The sequence below is a fragment of the Pieris brassicae genome, chromosome 7, assembly GCF_905147105.1.
Source record: "Pieris brassicae chromosome 7, ilPieBrab1.1, whole genome shotgun sequence".
Lineage (NCBI taxonomy): Eukaryota > Metazoa > Arthropoda > Insecta > Lepidoptera > Pieridae > Pieris > Pieris brassicae.
Window position 1 is genome coordinate 20797796 of NC_059671.1, and position 21979 is coordinate 20819774.

The 21979-nt window shown below is 36.4% G+C and overlaps 2 protein-coding genes across 2 annotated transcripts; one reads left to right on the top strand and one right to left on the bottom strand.

Moving 5' to 3' along the window:
* Positions 1–86: 86 nt before the first annotated feature.
* On the bottom strand, positions 87–3649 carry LOC123711824 (protein Spindly-like). The gene is made up of 5 exons (XM_045664646.1): positions 2893–3649; positions 2728–2816; positions 2113–2227; positions 1438–1570; positions 87–373 (listed from the first exon to the last, which is right to left on the bottom strand). Exons 1-5 carry the CDS (start codon positions 3563–3565, stop codon positions 151–153), a joined length of 1233 nt encoding a protein of 410 aa, XP_045520602.1. The 5' UTR covers positions 3566–3649; the 3' UTR covers positions 87–150.
* A 336-nt stretch (positions 3650–3985) lies between these two features.
* LOC123712130 (exocyst complex component 4) lies at positions 3986–20036 on the top strand. The gene is made up of 18 exons (XM_045665101.1): positions 3986–4185; positions 4467–4628; positions 4892–5061; positions 5578–5731; positions 6085–6208; positions 6612–6769; positions 7232–7437; positions 8092–8188; positions 9065–9224; positions 11967–12102; positions 12364–12513; positions 13096–13226; positions 13310–13470; positions 15558–15689; positions 17882–18034; positions 18196–18351; positions 19160–19396; positions 19609–20036. The coding sequence occupies exons 1-18, from the start codon at positions 4129–4131 to the stop codon at positions 19771–19773; spliced, it is 2709 nt and encodes a 902-aa protein (XP_045521057.1). The 5' UTR covers positions 3986–4128; the 3' UTR covers positions 19774–20036.
* Positions 20037–21979: the final 1943 nt, after the last annotated feature.

Here is a 21979-nt window from a genome sequence, read left to right on the forward strand (position 1 = left end):
CAGAAGTGGATTGTTGGGGATAGTAAAAGTCCAAATTCATTTATCACAGTTTATCAACAAATTATTAAAAAATACTAATTTGACATATTTATTCTTAGAAATTATTTTTTAAATTTTTATAAAGGGATGAAAGTATATGTTAACTTTTCTTTAGGTAAAAGCCACTTTCTTTTTGACATCTGACTTCTTAATTTCTTTAGCCGGCATTCTGTATATTGTCACTTCGCTCTTGTCATTGTCATGTTGGGGCGACTGCTTCTGTGCTGATGTTAAAAGAGCTACTTTTCTTCTAAGCTCTTTGATGAGACCTGTGCTGGATATCCTGGCTGGGGTTTGAGACATTAACTCGCTACGAAGTAATTCACATTCTGACCTAAAAATAGTAAAAAAATTATTTAAAAATATATTTTTTATTATCACGTTGTATGATGGTATAACGTCGTGAGCGAATGGTAGACGCGGAAGGCAGATCAGCTAGCTATTTCTAAATAAATTCATCAATCTTTTTCTTAGACATGTTTGTTATAAAGATATTTAGTGGATACTATTTATTTATGAAAAAAAGGTAATATTAAACATAAGCTTAGAAAACACCTGTAATTTTCTACTAACACTGCCTGCGCTTTTTGGGCAATGCATAGTAAACGAGGTAAATAATTCTTAGTGAAAAAAATGGTCGTCTTTAAAGTCGGTTTACGGATGTCATTTTAACATGACTACGTCATTAACGAAACATTGATGAAATTATTGCATACTTTTATGAATAAAATTGTCATTTTGATTAAATTATAACTATTTTGTGATGAATACAAAGAAGGTGTCTTGTGTGAAGGTTTCACATAGGCCAATCGAGTGAAACAAATATATGTATATGCGGCGGAAGCGTATAGTGAGCATGTCGAGACAATAAGTGATGCTATAAGATGCTTTAAGATATATACTAAAAGTATATGTTAAGCCCACTAAAACTAATATCATACTATATGACAGACTTATAGATTAGAAGTAACAGTTTTCAGTCAGAATTTTTAGTAAAAACTTTTTGGTTGTTTTTTTTTTTTTAATATACATTGTTTTGACAGTTGGGAAAGAGTGTGTGCCCAAATCCCGAACGCTATACGTCCCTTCCCTGCAATACGCCACTTTTTGAGAAACTGTATTAATAACATTATTAATAATAAGATTTTAAATACATGTTATGCTAAGAATATACCAACTATGTAAAAAAAAAATACTTAGAATGTTTGTGAATTCCAAGTCTGTATTGATATTAAGATTTTATTATTATTAATTTAAAAACGTGCGTAGGTATTTCAGAAATAATATTTTTTTATTCTGCTAATAGGAAATCTTATATTTTCAATACTCTAGTGCGAGCTAAAATTTTAGATCACAATTTGTCACAATTATAAGTCGCTTAAAAAAACTTAAACTTACTTCCAATGATTAATTAGCTCCGGAAGCCAACCTGGCGTAGTTGGATCAGCAGGTTTCCCAAACCAACGGCACAACTCACGTCTATGTCTCTCACACAATGCTTCTAGTTGTGTGATTCGATCTTCGTAGCTATCTGCAATCCAGTTACTTATAAAAATATAACTTTGAAGTTTACATTATGAATAAAATATTCATTAAATTAAAGTGTTAACACTAATAAAATAATCAATCTAATTTAGTTAGTAGTTTTAATGAAAGCACTCACCTGTGAGTGCTAGTATTTAGGTTACCACTGCAATATTTTATTAATGGATGTAATATCGAATTCCGTTATCTACAGAACACCCAATTTGACCCACTTGTAAGTATCAGAATGATGATGAAGAGAAGTGAAAAAATTTTTTTTCATCAGTTTAGGTCTTAAAATGCGTTTTAAAGTGTTTCCAGGATATGTAATATGTGGAACCAGCCTCCCACTGAAGTATTTCCGAACCAATTTGACTTAAGGTCCTTCAAGAAAAGCACATACCAATTCTTGAAAAGCCAGCAACACACTTGCGCGCCTTCTGGCAATGTGAGTGTCAATGAGCGGCAGTATTAAAAAAAATTATATATCATGAAGAGGTCTATATAGCTAAACTTAGCCTAACTGAGTAGTTATTTTTATGAACATACTTATTAATTCTCTATCATAATGAGAATTGGCTCCAGCTTGCTCCTCCCAGATTGTTTGCTTCTCATGCAAGAGAGTCTCAATCTCTGCCTGTCGGCTTGCTATCTCTTGTCGCAGCTGAAAATTTTGAGGACAGTTCAAATTTTAACCAAGGATTGTTAATTTGAAAATGACTTATGTATTTAAAACGCAAACACATCTATCTCTTTAGATTAAGCCTATGCAATTGTGAAATATATTGTATTATATTTAAAAATGTTACTTTTACAACAAGGCAAATAAAAAATATAGATGTAGAGATTGTATTAGTAATAAAAAGAAGTTGTGTATATCTGTTTAAAAGGTAATTTTTTACCAAAATGCCTAATTATTCTGCAATATTATATAGTATACACAACAGAGTAATTTTATTTTAGGTAGGCTAGGAGATTTTTATACTTGATAGATGTTGCTAATGTTAATGTCTAAGAGCCACAAGTCTTTTTTCAATCAAGCTTTTGTAACCATACGTTATTATGGCATTATATATTTTATATATGATTAAATAATGGTATGTAAAACAGTAAAATATACTGGGTCATACCCATTAAGTAGAAAGATATACCCATATTATATACCTTTGTATTACTTTGTTTCATTTGAAGAATATTTTTAGCTATTTCTTGTCTTTTATCATCAACCTCAGCAAATATAGAGTTTCCTTTAGCTGAAAAATTAAATAGAAATTTAAAACTGATAAGAAATAAATAATTTATAAAAAAAAAAATAAAAAAAAACTTTACCTATTGGTTGCTCCCCTGAATCAACTTGATGGAGCATAGCTTTAATTTCCGCTAGCTCGGCTAATGCTACTGTTTCATTGTCGTTTATATTCTTTATTTCTTCTCTCCGCATATCTGCAGCAGCACGCAATTCATTTATTTCAGTAACAAGTTGCTCAAACTTGATTCGCCATGACTCAATTTCTACCCTTGCTGCTTCTATCTCTGCTTTCACGGAGGCTGCTTCATGTGTAACTGATGATAATTGTCGTTGTAACTCGTCAACTTCTTTGGTGTCACGCTCTGGTGTGTTTCTACATACTATAGCTTTCTCTTCCTTCAACCGAAGATTTTCATTTTTTAATCTTGTAATTTCAGCCGTGTTACGATCGCATATTTCGGACCCTTGATTTTGCAACATCGTTATTTCCTCTTGCAATGTCGAAATTTGAGTAAGAATTTCATGTCTTTGTTTTTGTTCCTCAAGCTTGCATGCCTCTAAATCTGCTTGCAGAAAACTTTGCATTTCAAGTGATGTTTGATAGGTTCTTTTTGTTTCGTGAACTTCTTGATTAATTGCTTCATAGTTACTAGTAAGTTCATCGTATTGTTTTTTTAGTAAATTATATCGTTCACTTAATTCGTCTTCTGATAAATCTGCTTCTGTTTTGTTACTTACACTGGATTCATCCATGTTAATCGATTACGATAATATTGTATTTAAAGAAAAACACATGAATAGTGATTTAAATTATAATTGAAGCGGTTACGAAATACGAATTCAAAATTTAAAATTTAATTTACAGATATTCTACGATAATAATCACTCAAACTAACTTGACATCTATACTAACTTGACAATCAAAATCGTCACTTAAAAGAAAATATACAAATATGTTTTTGTGTTCATTTACGAATCAATTAACTTTTAATACTTAATGAAATAAATAAAAAGTGTGTTCAAGGGTTAAAAAACTAAAAATAAAATAAAATATTATTTTTCTGTGATTGATATAGGCTCTATATTGATATAGGATATAGGCAAGAGTAGGCTATGCGAACCAAGACTGACAGATATTTGATAACACGGCATATGACAGACAGAATAAAATATTTAAGCCAAAACAGAATTAAGGAGATATTATCATATAGAAGATATTAACTAAAATGAAACTTGTTAATTTTGAAAATTACTGCACTTCTTAATTAGTTAACAAAACTGATATATTCCGTGGTTTATATTATCCCGAAGAAAAAATGACATCCTCTCCTCCCACTAAACCTCCCAGAGGCGTAAAACAAGGCAAAGAAACTGTAAGTTATAAAGAAAAAAATTAGTGAAATAGTTTAGTAAAGATCTGACTGTATATAACATAGCATTATATAATACAATCACGGTTTTACTAGACGCGGTTATCCGTTTTTATTAGTAGTACCCCATTTCAATATCAAGTCAAAGATAACATACCAAGTTCTTTTAATCTTATATACTAAACTTTCTTAACTGATGAGTTAAGAAAGTTTTACCGCGTACATGAATTTAAGTTTGTAATTTTTGATTTTTGATTACATATCAGCCTTTATAATCTTTTCAGAGTGGTTTGTTGATGTCTGTTATTCGGACATTATCAGGCAGCGAAACAAATGAACAAAGAGAGAAAGAGAGGGCTAAATTAGAGAAAGAATATAAAAAAAGTGATGCAAGACTGGATGAGCTAGTGGCTGAACATGCTAATGAGATTACAGAAGTTATGCAAGTATGTATTACTACATTAAAGAGTAGAAAGTAGATATGGTATGAATTTACACTATATAAGTTTTTAAATTAAATTTTAAAATGTATATACAGTGCGAATATACTGCAAGGTAAGCTTACTCACCCACACATTCTAAAATTTGGTTTGTTTTAAAATTATTTAATGGTAAGCTTTAAATATTTAATTGGTTAAGGACTTTTGGCTCAATCTGTGTATAATTTTAATTTTTTATTGATATATTGACTCATACGCTTTATTTCTAGAAATTTGCTGCTGTGGGCACTGCACTAAGTGCATGGGGCCAGCATTGTTCAGCTGCTGAAGCGAGGCTATCTGCTTGTAGAGCATTGCTTCGAGTCAGAAGAGATGACTTGAGACGCCTGTGGACTGATGCCAGAACACACCATCATGCGCTGCAGATGTTGACAGATATGTAAGTTTAAACTATTACAAAATATATTACAATTATTAAGGTTAGTATCTGCTAACAGATTATCAACATTTTGTTGGAGAACATTATTCTCCAATTGTTTTCATTGCTAAATAATAGATCCTTACTTGATTGAGCATTTTATATGGAACAGTGAGGTCGCTCCGCGAAGCCTGTGAAGTGCCCGGGAGACTTCTGTGCTTCTGGAAGGAGTTAGGCTGGCTAAATTAGCCAGGGCTTCTACGCACAACGGACCGACTACGCGTCTAAGTGCGGAAATTGAGTCCACCCTACCTTACCTGAGCATTTTATATTTCCTGTAGACAATACATAAAAGATGTCTGCACTAAACACTACTACTGTAAAATAGACTTTGGTCGCCCACTATATATGAAATTTCATTTTCTTGTGGCTGTAATGTAGAGAGAAAAAGTCTTATATATGCCTGATATGCAATGACTAATGTTTGACAATATTGGTCCATGGCTTTAAAGTTTTGTATTCCCATTGATATAACAGCGAACGTGTGGTGGTTTGTGAGCGGGAAGCGCGTGAATTGATGAGTCGTGGACGCGTAGTAGCGAGTGCGCACGCGCTGCAGGCCGCTTTGAGAACGGCAGGCACGCATTTACCACACGTACACGCCCTCTCTACGACTACGCAGCATTTGGAGGTACAGTTTTTAATAATAAATTAATATATCGCTGACCATAATATTGTAATATTTTAAATTCGATTAATTATCTTTTAACTTTGCTTTGCTGACATGGAGACGAGTTATTCACACTGTCAGTATTCTGTATTCTCTTCTGAAGTTCAGTTTATTCTATGCTTTTATATTGGAGATCCCAGGTTTGATTCTTTAAATAATTATGAGTTCTGTCACTAGTTGTATTAAAAAAAATATTAGTGACAGCCTTTTTGAGAAATTATCGTATTACAAAGTATTTTTTTCAATATGCGCTTTTTCAACTCATTGATAAAGTCTCTGTAATTAATATAAAAATAAATTTAAATTAAAAATAGGCCAAGAAGTTGGAGCTTGTGGACATGATAGTTCGGAGGCTGAGTGATGCGGTGTACAAGGATGAGCGAACGCCGCTAAATAGAAGAGTATCATCTCGTCGCAGAACTACTCTCTTATTAGCAGGTTGTTACTACTTCTTTAACTACTCTTAACTCTGAAACCTGTGAATGTATGTGTCACTCATGTTTTGTACTAGATTCCAGTAAAAATCATAAATTATCAATGACATGCGCTCAGGCCATATATGGCCACTAGTTTGATTTGTGTGTTGTAAATTTTTTAGGCTGTCTAAGCATATTCCAGGGTCCAAAATGGAATAGGCACGTAACACCTCCATACTGAGTAATCTGGCCGTGTAGGCCTAAGTCATGAATATTATTTCCGTAGATAAGGAACAATGTAGGTCCTAAGACCGAACCTTGTGGCAGGAATGCCTTGTGGGAACAAGTGACAGGCAACGGCTTAGTGTTTCGTTTTTTTACAAGCTGGGACGTTTATTTTATCTGAGGTGATGTATTTTTTTTAGAATTAACAAAGAGCGAAGAATTGACAGATGCGCACTTGCAAGACATCACACCGGAGTATGAGGCGTCCCTCACCGAGGACGATCGCACGTTTGAGACAACGGTAATGATGTCGCTGGAAGCACTTGGCGTTTTGGAACAGCTAAAAGAAGCCACTGAGGTGAGATCGAATTAAGATTCGATTTAAAATGACATTCAACCTAAAATGATAGGCTGTCGTGCATAATGTGTAAACTCCTGTTTCTGTGATATTTCTCACAGATATATTACTCCTCCATAAATGGACTGAGCAGAATTTTTCAATTGATAGATTAGGACAGTAATAGCCATTACTAAGCGTATGTAACACTTATGGTCTTGTTTTTCATTAATATCTGCATGATTTTTTTTTATAAATATATAAATAAATGTTGCTTTAATCACATAGCCTGTACATACGGAGCCTTTACTAGAGGCTGTACAATCGGAGCCTCTACTAGAGATTGTACATACGAAGCCTTCACTAGAGGCTGTACATACAAAGCCTTCACTAGAGGCTGTACATACGAAGCCTTCACTAGAGGCTGTACATACGAAGCCTTCACTAGAGGCTGTACATACATATTAGGAATAATATTTGCAGAAATTCAAAGTTCAAATTCAGACGGAACTTCTGGAAGTAATTGACTCTGTGTCGCGTCGTATAATCGACGATGACTTTGAGGATTTCGAGGGGGAAGAGGACGGGGACGTTTCCGAGGAAGGTGTGACAGAGACGGGTAGACCGCTCGCGAGGCTCGTTACTTGTTTGGGAGATGAGTTCAAGGCCTGCGGGATGAGGAATAAGAGGTATTTTTGGTAATTATAGGCCGGCAACATAGTTTTAGCGTGTCTCACTTTATAACATTAAGTTTGAATAATTTAATCTAACTGTTCTAATCTAAGCCAGTTTAAGTAAAAGTTTAAGTTATTAATATGATTAGTGACACAAGCCAGATTCGTTTGATTTTTTTTAATTTGGAAATAAATATGGCATCAGAGCATGTAGCAAACTAATGGTGAAAGAATTTTGGAAATCTGCATAGTTTTTGAGTCTATTTGTACAATTCTTCATATTCGTATAATAAAAAAAGGTTGTTATTTACCGTGTACTGTACAAGTGTGTGTACCTTTGTACACGCCTTAGAAGTTATACTTCCTTGGCGTACATTTTATTCTACGTTTGTAGAAAATCGACACTAACAATAGAAAAAAGGTATAAATATTTCTACATAATTAAAGAAATTGACATTCTTTATTTTAAAATGTTGATTTTTCTAACTTCTGGGTGTCGGTTTTTTGTGACGGTGTGCGTGCGCATCGTAAAAATTTACTCTCATCATTTTTCCCTAACGCGCCAAAAGAAGTATAACTTCAATAATAGAGGCTAAATCGATGAACGCCAGTTGAACGTATGAAAAAACATGTCTCAGTGTCACTTTATGGTTAACTTTTGTGTTAAAGATTAATCCAAGTCTGGCGTGCGTCGCTTCAGAAACACAAAATCCCGGACTCCTGCCTTCACACTGAACATCACTACTGGAGCGCTGTACAGCAAGTGGTATGTTAACACACATATATTCACTTATCTGACAAATGCGAAGATAGCCAAAAACTACTACATCGATTTTGATGGAATTTGTGTATCAAATATTTAAAGATTAAGGCAAAATTGTAATATTTAATTCCAAGCATATTCCAATGATAACGAATTTGATTAAGTCTGTTAAAAGTTGACCTTGATATACATGTTCCTATCTTAATAAGTTATATAGCCTCTACTAATTTAAATCGCCACTCTCGCAAGTGCGTTGCCGGCCTTTTAGCCTACCAAAAACCCCATCTTCTAAAAACTTGAGCTTATTAATAAGTCGACAATTTAAAAAAAAATGGCTTAAAAGAAATATTTATAAATGCATTTTTATTTTTATTACCTTTTTGCCAATTATAGTTACACCCTCTATTTCATAATTTCGTACTGAGCCCTTACGACTGAATACTACTGAGTTTTCAAACTCAAAATCAAAATAACTTTATTCAAAGTACACTAATGAAGAACAACAGAAAAGAGGTTAAATTAATTCCAAATTTACACTAGACTACCAGTTCGCAAGTCAATCGGGCCAGAAGAACTGGCAAGAAACTCTCTGCCACTCTTTTTAATCGCCAAGTTTTGAGTCATACAAATCGTTTGAACTGGAGCAAATCAATCCCAAAGATTAGGACCATTAAATATTCGTCAAATTTATAAAAAGCTTTATTGATTTAATATTAACTAATTTCCCTTGGGAGTTTGTTATAAAACTAATACAGTTTCCATATAAGAAGTGGTTTATCATCTGGAGCCTGGTCGGTCGTACGATTAGAACCGTTCCCCCCTCCCCCCCTGAAATTGTACCACCACGTTATTGGTAGTATTTTTTTATTACTTTCACAGATGCAACTACTCCTAACGGAATACTTAGAGATAGAGAGCGTGAATTTGACTGGTTCGCGGACATTGGCCACAGAAACGGTGGCCCCTGAATTGAAGCTATCAGACTATTTTGCTAAGAAAAGGCCGCAAAGGCGACGCGACAAGCTGTTTAGACTTACTGGTATGTTGTAGACTCTTTATCGAAATGTCATTTTTTTTTCAGTCATAATTCTAATCTGTCATTCGTTTGACACCTGTATCTTATCTATTTTAATTTATTAACACTTCGTTACACTACAGTTTTTTTTTTAACATAATTAAATCAAAAGGACGGCAACTGGCGGCCTTATCGCTTTCGAGCGACCTTCCAGGCAACCACTGTGAGTAAAGAAAAAATGTATTAAATTACATAAGATAGGCAAGAAGTGCAAAAATACATGTTATACACAGTTATTAAGACAAAAACTAAACAGGAATAAAATATTAAAGATACATTAAAGAGTAAAAAGACACATAAATCACGATAATTTAAGATAAGTCTCACGTCAGTTAGTAGTTAGTAAGAAAGTTCGGGATACAATGTGGACAGGTAATGTTTGTACGGAAGAAATTTAAAGGAAGATAAAGAAGGAGCTAAGCGAATAGGGACGGGAAGTGAATTCCATAGCCTAACTGCGGAGACCTTAAGGAATCGCCAAGAAAGGAGAAGGTTTACTCTCACAAACGGCTGCCAAACGTGGATTTACAAAACAAAAATAAAAACTAAACTAATACCATACCAGCTGAAAATAAGAAAATTACATAAAATTAAAAGATAAGATAAAAAATAAGACGAAAAACAAAAGTGGCAATGGGCAGGGCATATACACAGATAAAAGGTGGAGTTTAAAGACAACTGTATGGAAAGGACCATACGAGCGACGAAGAAGCGCAAAGGTTCCGATCGATGGTACTGAATTTAGCTAAGATATAGGATATATAGAATACAAAGATAAATTAAGAAAACACTTTTGAAACGGGTTAAAGCTATATATTATGATTATAAACTTATAATTGTTTACATCATTTTAAATTTAATTTTTTTACAGCTAAAAGCTGTAAAGCACGCGAGACGTCGGAGAAAAAAACATTTAAATTTAAAATTATGTAAATAATTATAAGTTTATAATAATAATACATAGCTTCAATCCGTTTAAAAAGTGTTTTCTTAATGTGTAAAAGCTATGTTAACAAAAGGCAATACTATATAATAATGTAAAAAAGCATTATTTTTGTGTTTGAAAAACTACAGCTAACAAATTACATATAACAAAAATCAATTATAATAAAGATATAGCCAACGATGGAATACATACTATATGTACATAAAATTCACGCTTATTTCGCGATATATATATCTTTCATACTGTTCACGCCATCCTAAGTACGCATCGTCCTCTCTGTTCACAAAGGTCGATCCTTAAAGCACCCAAAACACCACTTGGTATCTCTTGCCATACTCAAGTGACGGAGGTGGACCTTGCTGCTTTTACGCTTGTGCTTAGGCTTATTTGTGGTCGTCTCCCACGAAGACATGTGACAGCGGTCCATATTTTTACGATCTACCTCTCTGTATTTATTACAGTAGCATTGAATTTACTTACACGTCCTGATAATTCTTCAAAGTTTGGAGAATCAGAAAAAAAATATTAAAGTCAAAGTCAAAAATCATATAGGTAGCACAATGTACACTTATGAACGTCAAAAAAAGAAATATAAATGCTTCTAATTTTACATTGACTGCCAGTTCTCAAATCAAGGACGTAGAACGGAAGAGAAGAACCGGCAATAAACTCTCCGCCACTCTTTTTAATCGCATCTTAGGGTGCTTCGAGAAAAGAGCGTACTAATTCCTAAAAGGACGGCAACACATTTGCATTTTTTGCAGGTTTTCCTACGCGATTGCCCCGTTATTATATAGCCGCCTTTCTTGGTGCGCCGGTGCTATTTGCGGATATTGCTGACAAATTTATTTATGGTCTATATTTGTATTATATAATGGTCGTATTTTACATTTTAATCTAGGTCTAGGTCTAGGGTCTGATAGTTGAAATATAACTGCGCCGAGTGGTTGTCATTAAGCTCTCGCAGTTGGAGTAATAACGTGCCAGAGACGTCATTTGAAAACTCAAACTTAAAAAACTAAAAAAAAATGCGTACTGAATACGTGGACAACAGTTAAAGTGTTAAGTATTATTTTTCTGCTATTAAGTAACATCTCCTATAACACACAGCCAATAGATATTTAAGTTATTCTGTTCTCCTTTTTAAATGCTTGTAGCGGCGTCCATGCGTCGGGTTAGCTCTCTCCCTAAAATGTGGCGAGGGGGGCGATGGCTGGCCATGCGTCATACTCGTGACCGGGTGCTACTTACAGTGACTAATCCTACTTGTATTCGTGTATGCGGTGATGTTAGTAGTTTCTACTATGTATTTGCGTGTTGTTCCCACGAGAATATAAGTGCGTGCTCCTATTTCACCATGCCTCCTGCTGATGTCATAGGAGTATGGTGTGATAGTTGCAGCTCCTTACAAACGTAGTGTAATACAAAAAAAACTTGGCGATTAAAAGGAGTGGCGGAGAGTTTATTGCCAGTTCTTCTCTTCCGTTCTACGGCCTTGAATTGAGAACTGGCAGTAAATGTAAAATTAGAAGCATGTAATGTATATTTCTTTTTTATTGACGTTCATAAGTGTACAGTGTGTTACCTATATGAATAAATCATTTTTGACATTTTTTTTTGATGGTTAAGAAACAATGTAATTGGTGTTATTGACCGTGGGCCATTAACGATCGCAAACTTGTAACGTGACCATTTCCATTCTATGAGGCTGGTTCTCGCTTTCTCAAGCTGACCCTGAATACTGGTGATGCTTATTGCAGCAGCCGCCACTCCGGTGTCAAGTGGTCCTTTGACTCGCAGGCAGCGCTACCCCTTGGTGTGCCCTCCGCATCCGGCCTTACTTCATGCGATTTTGCCGGCCTTACACGCCTTGTGTACCAATCTAGAGAAGCCTGGGTGAGTTGTTCCTTATTTATTTATAATACAAGACATGATGAAGTTCCTCTTCAAAACACTTGAGGTTTTTTTTTTAATTAAAGACGATTTTTGACACATGTTTTGAAAGCATACAATTTCTTTTAGATAAAAACGCTTGATAACACATAAAATTAAAAAGTGGTCATATTTGGAACTAAATGGCAAACCCATTTAGTTCCAAATATGACCACTTACACACAAGTTAGGTATAGGGATGTTATAGTTTTGTGACTTGTTCAGCGGAGGCGAATGTTCCCTTGGCGCTTTCATAACGGACTACGTGCGTTGGGGCGAGAGCGAGCGCCTCGTGGCCGAAGCCCGAGTCACCATCGAGGCTGCTATGAGGGAGGCCTCTGCCTGGAGGGAGAGGACCCTCGCGACTAACGCCGCGTAAGGCCTCTATTTATTTAGTAATTTATTATTATAAATAGGTCAGTGATAATACTTAGTGACTACAAGCAGTGATGCCACAACGTATAGACATTTTTTATTTGATTCAGTTTGTCGGTTTGGGTTCGAGGCTTAATATGAATTGTCTAATATATTTTTAAGAAGACAAACTACTTTTTCTGCTTCTAATATGGCGAGTTGTTTGTTGTTTGAAAAAGTCTTCAAACTGAAACTCAATTCTTTTTTAATATAAATTATATTAGTTCTTTAACTGTTTTCATCACTTTATATAATTATATATGTCAATAAAAAGTGGAATTCGTCTAAGTTTAAATGAGGGCAAATCATTAATATTGTGTTATTTTTGCCGAAATTGCGAATTTGTAGTAGACTCTTCATATATATATATTTTATTTTTCCTTTTCTTGTATCTGGTTTGAGATATGTGTTCGACATCTTTTAATGTTCGCAGAGTTAATATTTAATAACATTTCTTTTATTTCGACATTATCGTGTTTGCTTAGTGGTTTATATTTAAAATGTAATCATTAGTTCCAATATGTCGTATAATTGTCAATTAAGCGGCGAACAGCGCGTAGTTTTCGCGAGTTGTTCGCGCGCTTGGGCCGCGGTGGAAGTCTGCTCGACGGCCGCTCGACGAGCCGGCGCTTGTGGCGGCCTGTCCTTGGTTCGAGCCGCCGAAGCCGCTATAGGTATGTTCCTATATTTATTTTTGATCTATTTTAATATACAAATGTTTAATTATATATCATAAAGAAAAATATTTCTCGTCCAGGCACCCTAGCAGTCCACGCACGCAGCGCCCACAGCCGCCTGACGCCTGGGCCGCCCTCGCGGGCAGCGCGTTGGCTGGCAGACGATGACATCGTGCGATTCCTGCAGGCGCTGCCCAACTATCGTCTCTTGCACGATCAGAAGGACACGCCCATGCAAAAGGTGATTTGATTCCAGATGGATTTAATTCAATAGTTCGGTTGTATGACATTATGGTTATGACTTCATTAAGCGTACCAATTCTTAATAGGACGGCATCGCCCTCGCGAGGTTATAGCATATATCAATTAACGAGAGTTACGTAACCGCACATTAGTTAATTTACATCTTAATATATATAAATCTCCTGTCACGATGTTTGTCCGCGATGGACTCCTAAACTACTCAACCGATTTTAATTAAATTGGCACACCGTGAGCAGTCTGCTCCAACTTAAGAGATAGGATAGCTCGGATCTGTAATTGACAGTCACAATTATCTGTTAACTCCAAAAGATACTTTTCCACTGGATTGAGTAAGTAATCAATAGATGGCACTGCTATGGTAAACCGACAAACGTCATATAAGCTACAATTCAATATCATGATTACCACGTGTTATTGAGGCTAAGGTATAAACTTTTTTGATTTTTGGTGTTAGCATAGCCAACCACGTGTTGCTTAGACCGAAGTGTAAATCAAATTCAAATTATAGCGACGAGAATATAGTGAAATTATTCTTTCGTGTCACGGTATTAAGGCTAAACTAAAACCACATTAAGGAGAAACGAAGTTCGCGGGGGCAGCTAGTATGTATATAAATATATATCTTAGGTAAAAGGTTTTACTACACTCATAAATTCTAATATAAGGTTTTTGTTTCCGGGTACCGTGTTAACGTTATAGGTGACATAAGTGTAACTTTGATTTAGAAAGTCAAGTTTATTGTTCGTCACATCTCCGCTACCCCTAGTTGACTCACCACCCAGCTTTAATTCCTTTAGTTTAATTTAACATTATGTGAAACCAACTGAAGTAATTCCGAACCAATTCGACTCGGGGTCCTTCTAGAAAAAAGCCAATTCTTAAAAGGCTTGCAACGCACTTGCGAGCTTTCTGGCAATGTAAGTGTCCACGGGTAGCGGTATCACTTAACATCAGTTGAGCCTCTAAAACAGTGATGGGCAAAGTACGGCCCTTATTTATCCGGCCTGAAGAGGGTCCGTCAGCACGGATAGTTTGTGGCCCGTTATAATTACAGTTGAGAGGAAAAAGTCGATTCTTAAAAGGCTTGCAACGCACTTGCGAGCTTTCTGGCAATGTAAGTGTCGACGGGTAGCGGTATCACTTAACATCAGTTGAGCCTCTAAAACAGTGATGGGCAAAGTACGGCCCTTATTTATCCGGCCTGAAGAGGGTCCGTCAGCACGGATAGTTTGTGGCCCGTTATAATTACAGTTGAGAGGAAAAAGTCGATTCTTAAAAGGCTTGCAACGCACTTGCGAGCTTTCTGGCAATGTAAGTGTCGACGGGTAGCGGTATCACTTAACATCAGTTGAGCCTCTAAAACAGTGATGGGCAAAGTACGGCCCTTATTTATCCGGCCTGAAGAGGGTCCGTCAGCACGGATAGTTTGTGGCCCGTTATAATTACAGTTGAGAGGAAAAAGTCGATTCTTAAAAGGCTTGCAACGCACTTGCGAGCCTTCTGGCAATGTAAGTGTCGACGGGTAGCGGTATCACTTAACATCAGTTGAGCCTCTAAAACAGTGATGGGCAAAGTACGGCCCTTATTTATCCGGCCTGAAGAGGGTCCGTCAGCACGGATAGTTTGTGGCCCGTTATAATTACAGTTGAGAGGAAAAAGTCGATTCTTAAAAGGCTTGCAGCGCACTTGCGAGCTTTCTGGCAATGTAGGTGTCGACGGGTAGCGGTATCACTTAACATCAGTTGAGCCTCTAAAACAGTGATGGGCAAAGTACGGCCCTTATTTATCCGGCCTGAAGAGGGTCCGTCAGCACGGATAGTTTGTGGCCCCTTATAATTACAGTTGAGAGGAAAAAGTCGATTCTATTTGTACTGTTTTTATAATTTTATATAATTATAAGCTTTAGTTTTTACCACAATACATTTTCTTCTTCCATCCTTCCATCTTCTATAATTCTGGCCTTCCTCTGGAATTCCTCAACTTTGTGGCGCGCCATTAAAAAGTTTGCCCACCACTGATCTAAGACATATAGATAAAATATAAACATTATATTTTTAATTTCAGGAGTTGAAAGCGGCTTATGAGCGTGAAGCGGAGATCTTGGGGACCTCTTTGGGTGATGGAGAAATCAGCATTCGGGAAGTGGTTGTGGATAACCATTTGCTCGAAGAGCTGGCCGTGCTCGCCGAGACTATGGTAAGATTGTCGACGCTAATATTGAAATTATATAAAAATGAGCTATTTCTTTATAAAAGGAGGGTAGGGGCCAAGGAGGAATAATGTTGACATTGTTTATCCGACTTAGCTTATCTTTTTTGAAGAAAAAGAATCGCAAACTCTACAACGCCTGGACCAACTGTACCAATTCTTGTTTTTTAATGTTCGTTGAAGTCTAAAGATGGTTTTTACCGGCGAGAAAAATTCTAATAATTTCCGGGAAAACCCTAAAACAGCCCGTTTCCGTTTCCCATAAAAACGTTTTAGGGTTAACGTTTCGTTAGTTGGGGGTTTTTAGTGGGTCCCAAAAGGATGGCCAAAGTTCGTGGAAGCGAAGATACTTTCGTCACCCGAGCGGGCGTCACACACTGCCCTATCATAAGGGTGACGGTTTTGTTCAGGAGATTTTTTTGCGCTAACTATAAAATAGGTAGGAACAATAAACTGCCACGTTCCAAAACTATTTGATAGAACAAAGTCTGTGGGGTCGGTTAGTATATAATAAAAAGGATGTCGTGAACTAGTCTTTTCTTTTGACATTTTGACGGTACATAATAATGTCTACATAACACTTACTTTAATAGAGGATTTTGGTTTTACTCTACATTAACCCACTCGCATACAACACAATATAAGCGAAACAGTAAAATGTTAATTGCTATGAAACGAATGAATGCAATACAAGAGCGTATTTACTCTCGGGGCGTAACTGACGGTTTAGGAAATCGCCACGCTTATAAAACTAAGAAAGCCTGAGTGAGCAAAATGAACAATCTTTGCTCGTACATACATTTTTTTATTAAACTATTGTCAATAAGAATATTGTTGATGACGAATCGAAGAAATGAAATACAGTGAAACCCGCTTAAGACGATTTCGCCAATACCAAAAACGTGTCTTAAGCTAGAAAGCGTTTTATACGGGATATGGAAAATGATACGTACTACATACCATTATGTATTATGTACTAATTTCGGTATAAATAGGTGTTAAATTATACATTTATAAATTGCATAAAAACGTTGTGTAATTATAATTACATTATTTAAAATAACTTATTTTAGTTTGACAGAAAGATTTTAATTGATTAGTAATTACAATATTTTCAACATAATTCAACTTTTGCAAAGCGTTTTCGCTTTGATCCAAAGAAGCTACATAGTGTCTTAAATCATTAACAGCTGATAACGCCTGGGCGTTTGACAAAACCGGAGTTGACTCAGCTTCGGCTTCAACATTATCGCTTAGGGCTTCGTTTTGTGATTAAATTTCGTACGGTGCTACATTGTCATCAATGGAAGAATATCCAGGAAAACACTGCAGTCTTTCTGGGAGCTCTCGTTAGATCGCTCGGTTAGACCTCTCGGCTCGGCTCGGGCGTATTAAACGCGATCACGAATCGTATTAAGCGTTAAGAAATGTATGAAAATAAGTCTGGAGTTCCAGAAACTAGCGTAAATTGGCGTATTATGCGAGAAATCGTATTAAGCGTGATCGTCTTAAACGGGTTCTACTGTAATATTTTCGTAATAGTATGCAACTACGGAAGTAGTGACGTACCGCGTGTAATGGGGTCAGTGACCTCAGGTGAATGAACGAGACGCTAGCACCTCACACGCTCGCCCGCCTCCCGCAGTTGTATCACACTATTTATTAGCAAACGAAACAAATAACAGTTTCATCGTGATCAAATACTTTCCGTTTTAGCATAGGACAGGTTGAAGATTGTTTATGAATGTATAAAGATTGGAATTGATAGTACAAATTTTTAAAGAAAACACTTTTTCAACTAATTGAAGCTATGTATTATCATAAACTTAAAATTGTTTTAGATAATTAAAAAAAAATCCAACGTTTCGCGTGCTTTACAGCGTGTATGGTCACCGTATGTAAAGTAATTTTAAGTTTATGATAATACATAGCTCCAATCCGTTGACAAAGTGTTTTCTTTAAATGTGTGAAAGTTATTTTAATAAAAGACAATACAAATACAAATTTTGTTTAAAAAAAAGTGGTTAACTGTGACTGTGTTTTTTGGCTAGATTACGTGTGAGTTTGCGTTGTCTATGATGGGTGATCGGTGTTTGTTTCCAAAAAAATTTGCTTATCTCGTAGGAAAAATCGTAGTTAAATGCCAATTCAATGGAGAAGTAAATCATTTTTTTTTACAGGAGTGGATCAGTTCGAACATCCGCAATCTTCCAAATGTGTTAAGTGCGGGTGGCGTTCTACATCTCGGAGATAAATCTGTGAACGATCTCTACGCGGCCGCGTCCATCTTCGATGAGATCGCAAACAAGTGTCTGCTTTTCTTGCATTTGGAGGTAAGGGTTTTTTTTTTTAATTGCAGCTTAATTGTGATAAGCCCCCCGAAAGCATACAGAGTTTTACCTGAATAAAAAACACTTTTAACTTTTCTCCGCAACTTTACATTTACGTCTCCCAACTGAAATGTTTCATTGTCATTTGATAACACTTGTACCAGATGCGCATCGAATGCTTCCACTACTTGGGCCAAGAGTGGGAGGAGAGGCCCGACGGTGGGGAGAGTGGTGAGGCGGGGGGAGTGGCCCGTTTGGCCTCGAGCCTCCTGAGGTTCCACGAGAGAGCCTCCACTATATTGGCTCCTGTCAGGCTTGCGGTGAGTCATATTCCTTTACACCGTTCAACCATTGGAAATACTATACTCTGATTTTTAAGGAAGGTTCACGTTTTTGTAGGTTAAACATACAAAATACCGTGCATTTTATTTCGTTACCCTAATTTTTGTCAAATATTTTGTCCCTTTTTCCGTGGAGAATTTTATAAGTAGCAACACTTATGAAATGTCACAATTCTACGGAATGAAAAATCAGTGTATAATGAGTGTTTACGTTTTAATACAGACTTGGGATGAAAAAGGATAAAAAGAGATGTGTAGGAAAAGTAATCTGTTCTGTGCTAACATAAAATTTGGCAGTCTGGCAAGATTCCGGGAGATTTTCAACTCAAAACTGGCACACATGAGTTTTAGATTTATATGATTTTTATTTTTTGAACCTCCTTTGTACTACTTGGAAATAAATACGGTAATAGAAAACCTGAGGAGGAAACTTACACGCAAAATGTCGACGGCGTGTGTCAGGCACAGAAGGCTGATCGCCTACTTGCCTATTACAACAACAAACATCAGGCAATCTTGCCGGTTTGTCAGGACGTTGACCTGACGATGTTAAGTGATACCGCCGCCTATAGACACTTACATTGCCAGAAGGCTCGAAAGTGCGTTGCCGGCCTATATCGAATTGGTTTGGAAAAACTTCAGCGGGCAGCTGGTTCCACAAAGTAGTGGTGCGCGGCACAACTGCCTTAATAAGCGCTCAAATGTGGATGGACGTGGAGGTGATCTGGATGGTATACGGATCTAAGGCATATACTTTTAGTTATAGAGAAATATTTTATCTCAACAGTATATAATGAACGGTATTGGTGAGATGATGTCATCGGCAGTTGTGTGGCGATGGCAAGGTATAGAGCGCGCGGGTTTGGGGGCCACTGGGGGGTTAGGGAGCAGTCTTGGAATCGGGGGGAGGGCTGCGGGAGATAGGCTGGCAACACTGCGGCATTGCCTCGCAGCGTTGCAATTGCCTCATGACGGATTGCATGCAGCGCATGCCTATCTTCATTTATTGTCGTGCAGTCCAGAGGTAAGATATGATATTTAGCTTTTAAACCATAGAAAATGATTATTTCAGTGTATAGAAGACACTTTCTACGAGCCCAGTTCTTTCTTACATGATGTAGTTACACATTATACTCACACATCAACTTGCATGCACCCACACACACTCAGTTTCGCTCGTAAACAAAATCGGAATCTAAAGCCCAACAACTTGCCTTAAATAAAAATACATTTCAGGAAATAATAGCTGCCGTACGCGAAAGAGGCCCCCAATTCTCAGAGCTGGAATACTTGAATGCCTTCAAAGTCATCGGAGCCCGTAGATCCATGTCCCCAGCTGAGATGAGGGCACAACTCAAACAGTTGTCGGCAGCATTGGGTCACGTTGGGGTCACTGTTTAAGAGTCAAAGTGAATATTGCACAGACTACAAACGAAATTATATAAATCCTATTTGTCTTTGTTGCCATGGTTACGATTTTCGATGTAAACAAAATATGGTAACCATGGTAACATCGTTTGTCGGTCAAGCATGAAGTGCCTACTACCAAGTTTATTAGCTACAAGACTTGAGACGAAAAGATTATGAAGAGTTGTATGTTATAGCAAGCTATGTAGATGATATACATATATATATGTATATGAAAATAATCACCTTTGCCTAGAAAAAAAATTTTTTTTTTTAATTTATTTACTCAGAACTGTAATTGCGCTAATATATTTTAATAGATAAATAAAAAGTTTTTTTTTTTTCTAAACAGGTATTTTATTCCACATAAGATACTCTGCTTCTGTTCACGTGAAACTTTAATTTAGTTTCAAGAGCTGTTAAACGATTTTTCTGTATGAAGTTTGACATACTTGTTAAAGACTGAATATTGCATGAGATACGAATTATAATATGGATACCTAAGATGTTTTCAGGCATATTAAATTGTTTTTATAATAAAAACAATATAGGAAATTCATTGACACGAAGTCAATCGAAAGTTCAATTTGTAAGAAAATGTAGGCATGAAGCGTGAGTTAGTCCGCTAGTCGTTAGATTATTGCAATGGCGAGTAACTCCAAATTATAAGCGTTAAACCTTTGTGTTTCCTTTTATTCAAAACCGTCGCAAAAACTCGACTATAGCTACAGAAAACTACTTTTGGACAGGCGTGATTCACGCTTTGTCACGTGGCCATTTTGGAATGGAATGTAAAACTACGCAAATACAATATGAAATTTAAAGATCTTTCTCGCCGTCTTCTGGATATTATTGCACACTGAACAGCACTGTTGATATTGAAATTCTGTCTTTTCATTCCCAACTTAACATGTAGCTACTTCACTTTAGCCCCTTATAAAAACTTCTTTGGAATCTATTATAAACATCTTGGAACGAAGTATCGCTATTCGTGTTAGCGTAATCTTGCGTACTAGGATTACATTACTCACAAATCTGGCAGTCTGGTGGGTAAAATCCTTACATCTTATTCTACTAACTACGAGTTTGCTGATTTAATACGTTTTTTTTATATACATGTGTATTTACTACGACATCATGGAACATTACGATCTAGCCTAACTTAAGACTAATAAGTAATTTAAGTCTAACCTAATTTACTAAAAAGGATTGTTATCATAAGTAAGTGTCCAATAACGCTACTTACAGTCTCTTTTAAATGGAAGACACTCTGTTCTTGTGTTCAATATATTTTTGTTTTCATTCACTGTTTAGCACTTAATAATAAAGTTCACTAACACTAGTTCACTAGTTCAAATGGTTTTATCCTTTTCAATCTTCTCACTAGGTCAGCGGTGTCAAGGAGTTGAATAGCCTCGACATTCACGTGATGGTGGAGCCTATGTTCGTGTGCTCCAGCAGTCTTTTTTATTAATGTGGTGACGTCCTCTACATTAAGGTCCCGATGGAGGTCGTAATTGCGAATGTACCAGGGAGCATTGACTATTCCCCTGAGCACTTTGTTTTGGAATCGTTGGATTACTTGGATATTAGTATTACTGGTACAGCCCCACAGTTGGCAACCATAAGTCCATACAGGTGTCAGGACTTGTTTGTAGATCAATAATTTATTTTGTACTGATAACGTGGAATGCCTTCGAGCAACCAGTACAATTTAGAGTAACGGAGATCCAACTCTTCACGTTTCTTTTTAACATGGACCTTCCATCGGAGTTTGGTGTCTAGCGTCATACTAGGTACTTAGCTGAATTTTGGAACGGCACTTTGACGTTATTCATATATACTGGCAGGTAGTTTGATGTTTTGTTGGAAAAGTTTATGTGAACTGATTTAGTTTTATCCGCCATTTTTTGGTCCACAAGCCAACAATATTTATGGCTTTTTGTAATTTTATTACCGCTTCCTTTTCAGTAGCCGACGTAGACATGATAGCAGTATCATCGGCAAAGGGCGCGATAACGTTATCTTTTAGATCAGGAATATCGCATGTGTTTAAGAGGTACAGGACCGGACCTAATACACTCCCTTGCGGCACCCCAGCTTTTATTTCTTTTAGTTCTGAATAATCATCTTCTTGTCGTACCCTAAACATTCTTTGTGTTAAATATGACTCAAGGATATTTGCAAATTGACGAGGCAG

What these genes read in the sequence shown, in the direction of transcription:
- LOC123711824 (XM_045664646.1), bottom strand. Translation starts at nt 3,565, where the DNA reads ATGGATGAATCCAGTGTAAGTAACAAAACAGAAGCAGATTTATCAGAA. An exon ending in TGAAACAAAGTAATACAAAG is followed by an intron (nt 2,228 to 2,727) that starts GTATATAATATG and finishes CAAAATTTTCAG; the next exon opens with CTGCGACAAGAGATAGCAAG. An exon ending in GAGCTAATTAATCATTGGAA is followed by an intron (nt 374 to 1,437) that starts GTAAGTTTAAGT and finishes TACTATTTTTAG; the next exon opens with GTCAGAATGTGAATTACTTC.
- LOC123712130 (XM_045665101.1), top strand. Translation starts at nt 4,129, where the DNA reads ATGACATCCTCTCCTCCCACTAAACCTCCCAGAGGCGTAAAACAAGGC. An exon ending in TGCGGGATGAGGAATAAGAG is followed by an intron (nt 7,438 to 8,091) that starts GTATTTTTGGTA and finishes TTTGTGTTAAAG; the next exon opens with ATTAATCCAAGTCTGGCGTG. An exon ending in ACCAATCTAGAGAAGCCTGG is followed by an intron (nt 12,103 to 12,363) that starts GTGAGTTGTTCC and finishes TGACTTGTTCAG; the next exon opens with CGGAGGCGAATGTTCCCTTG.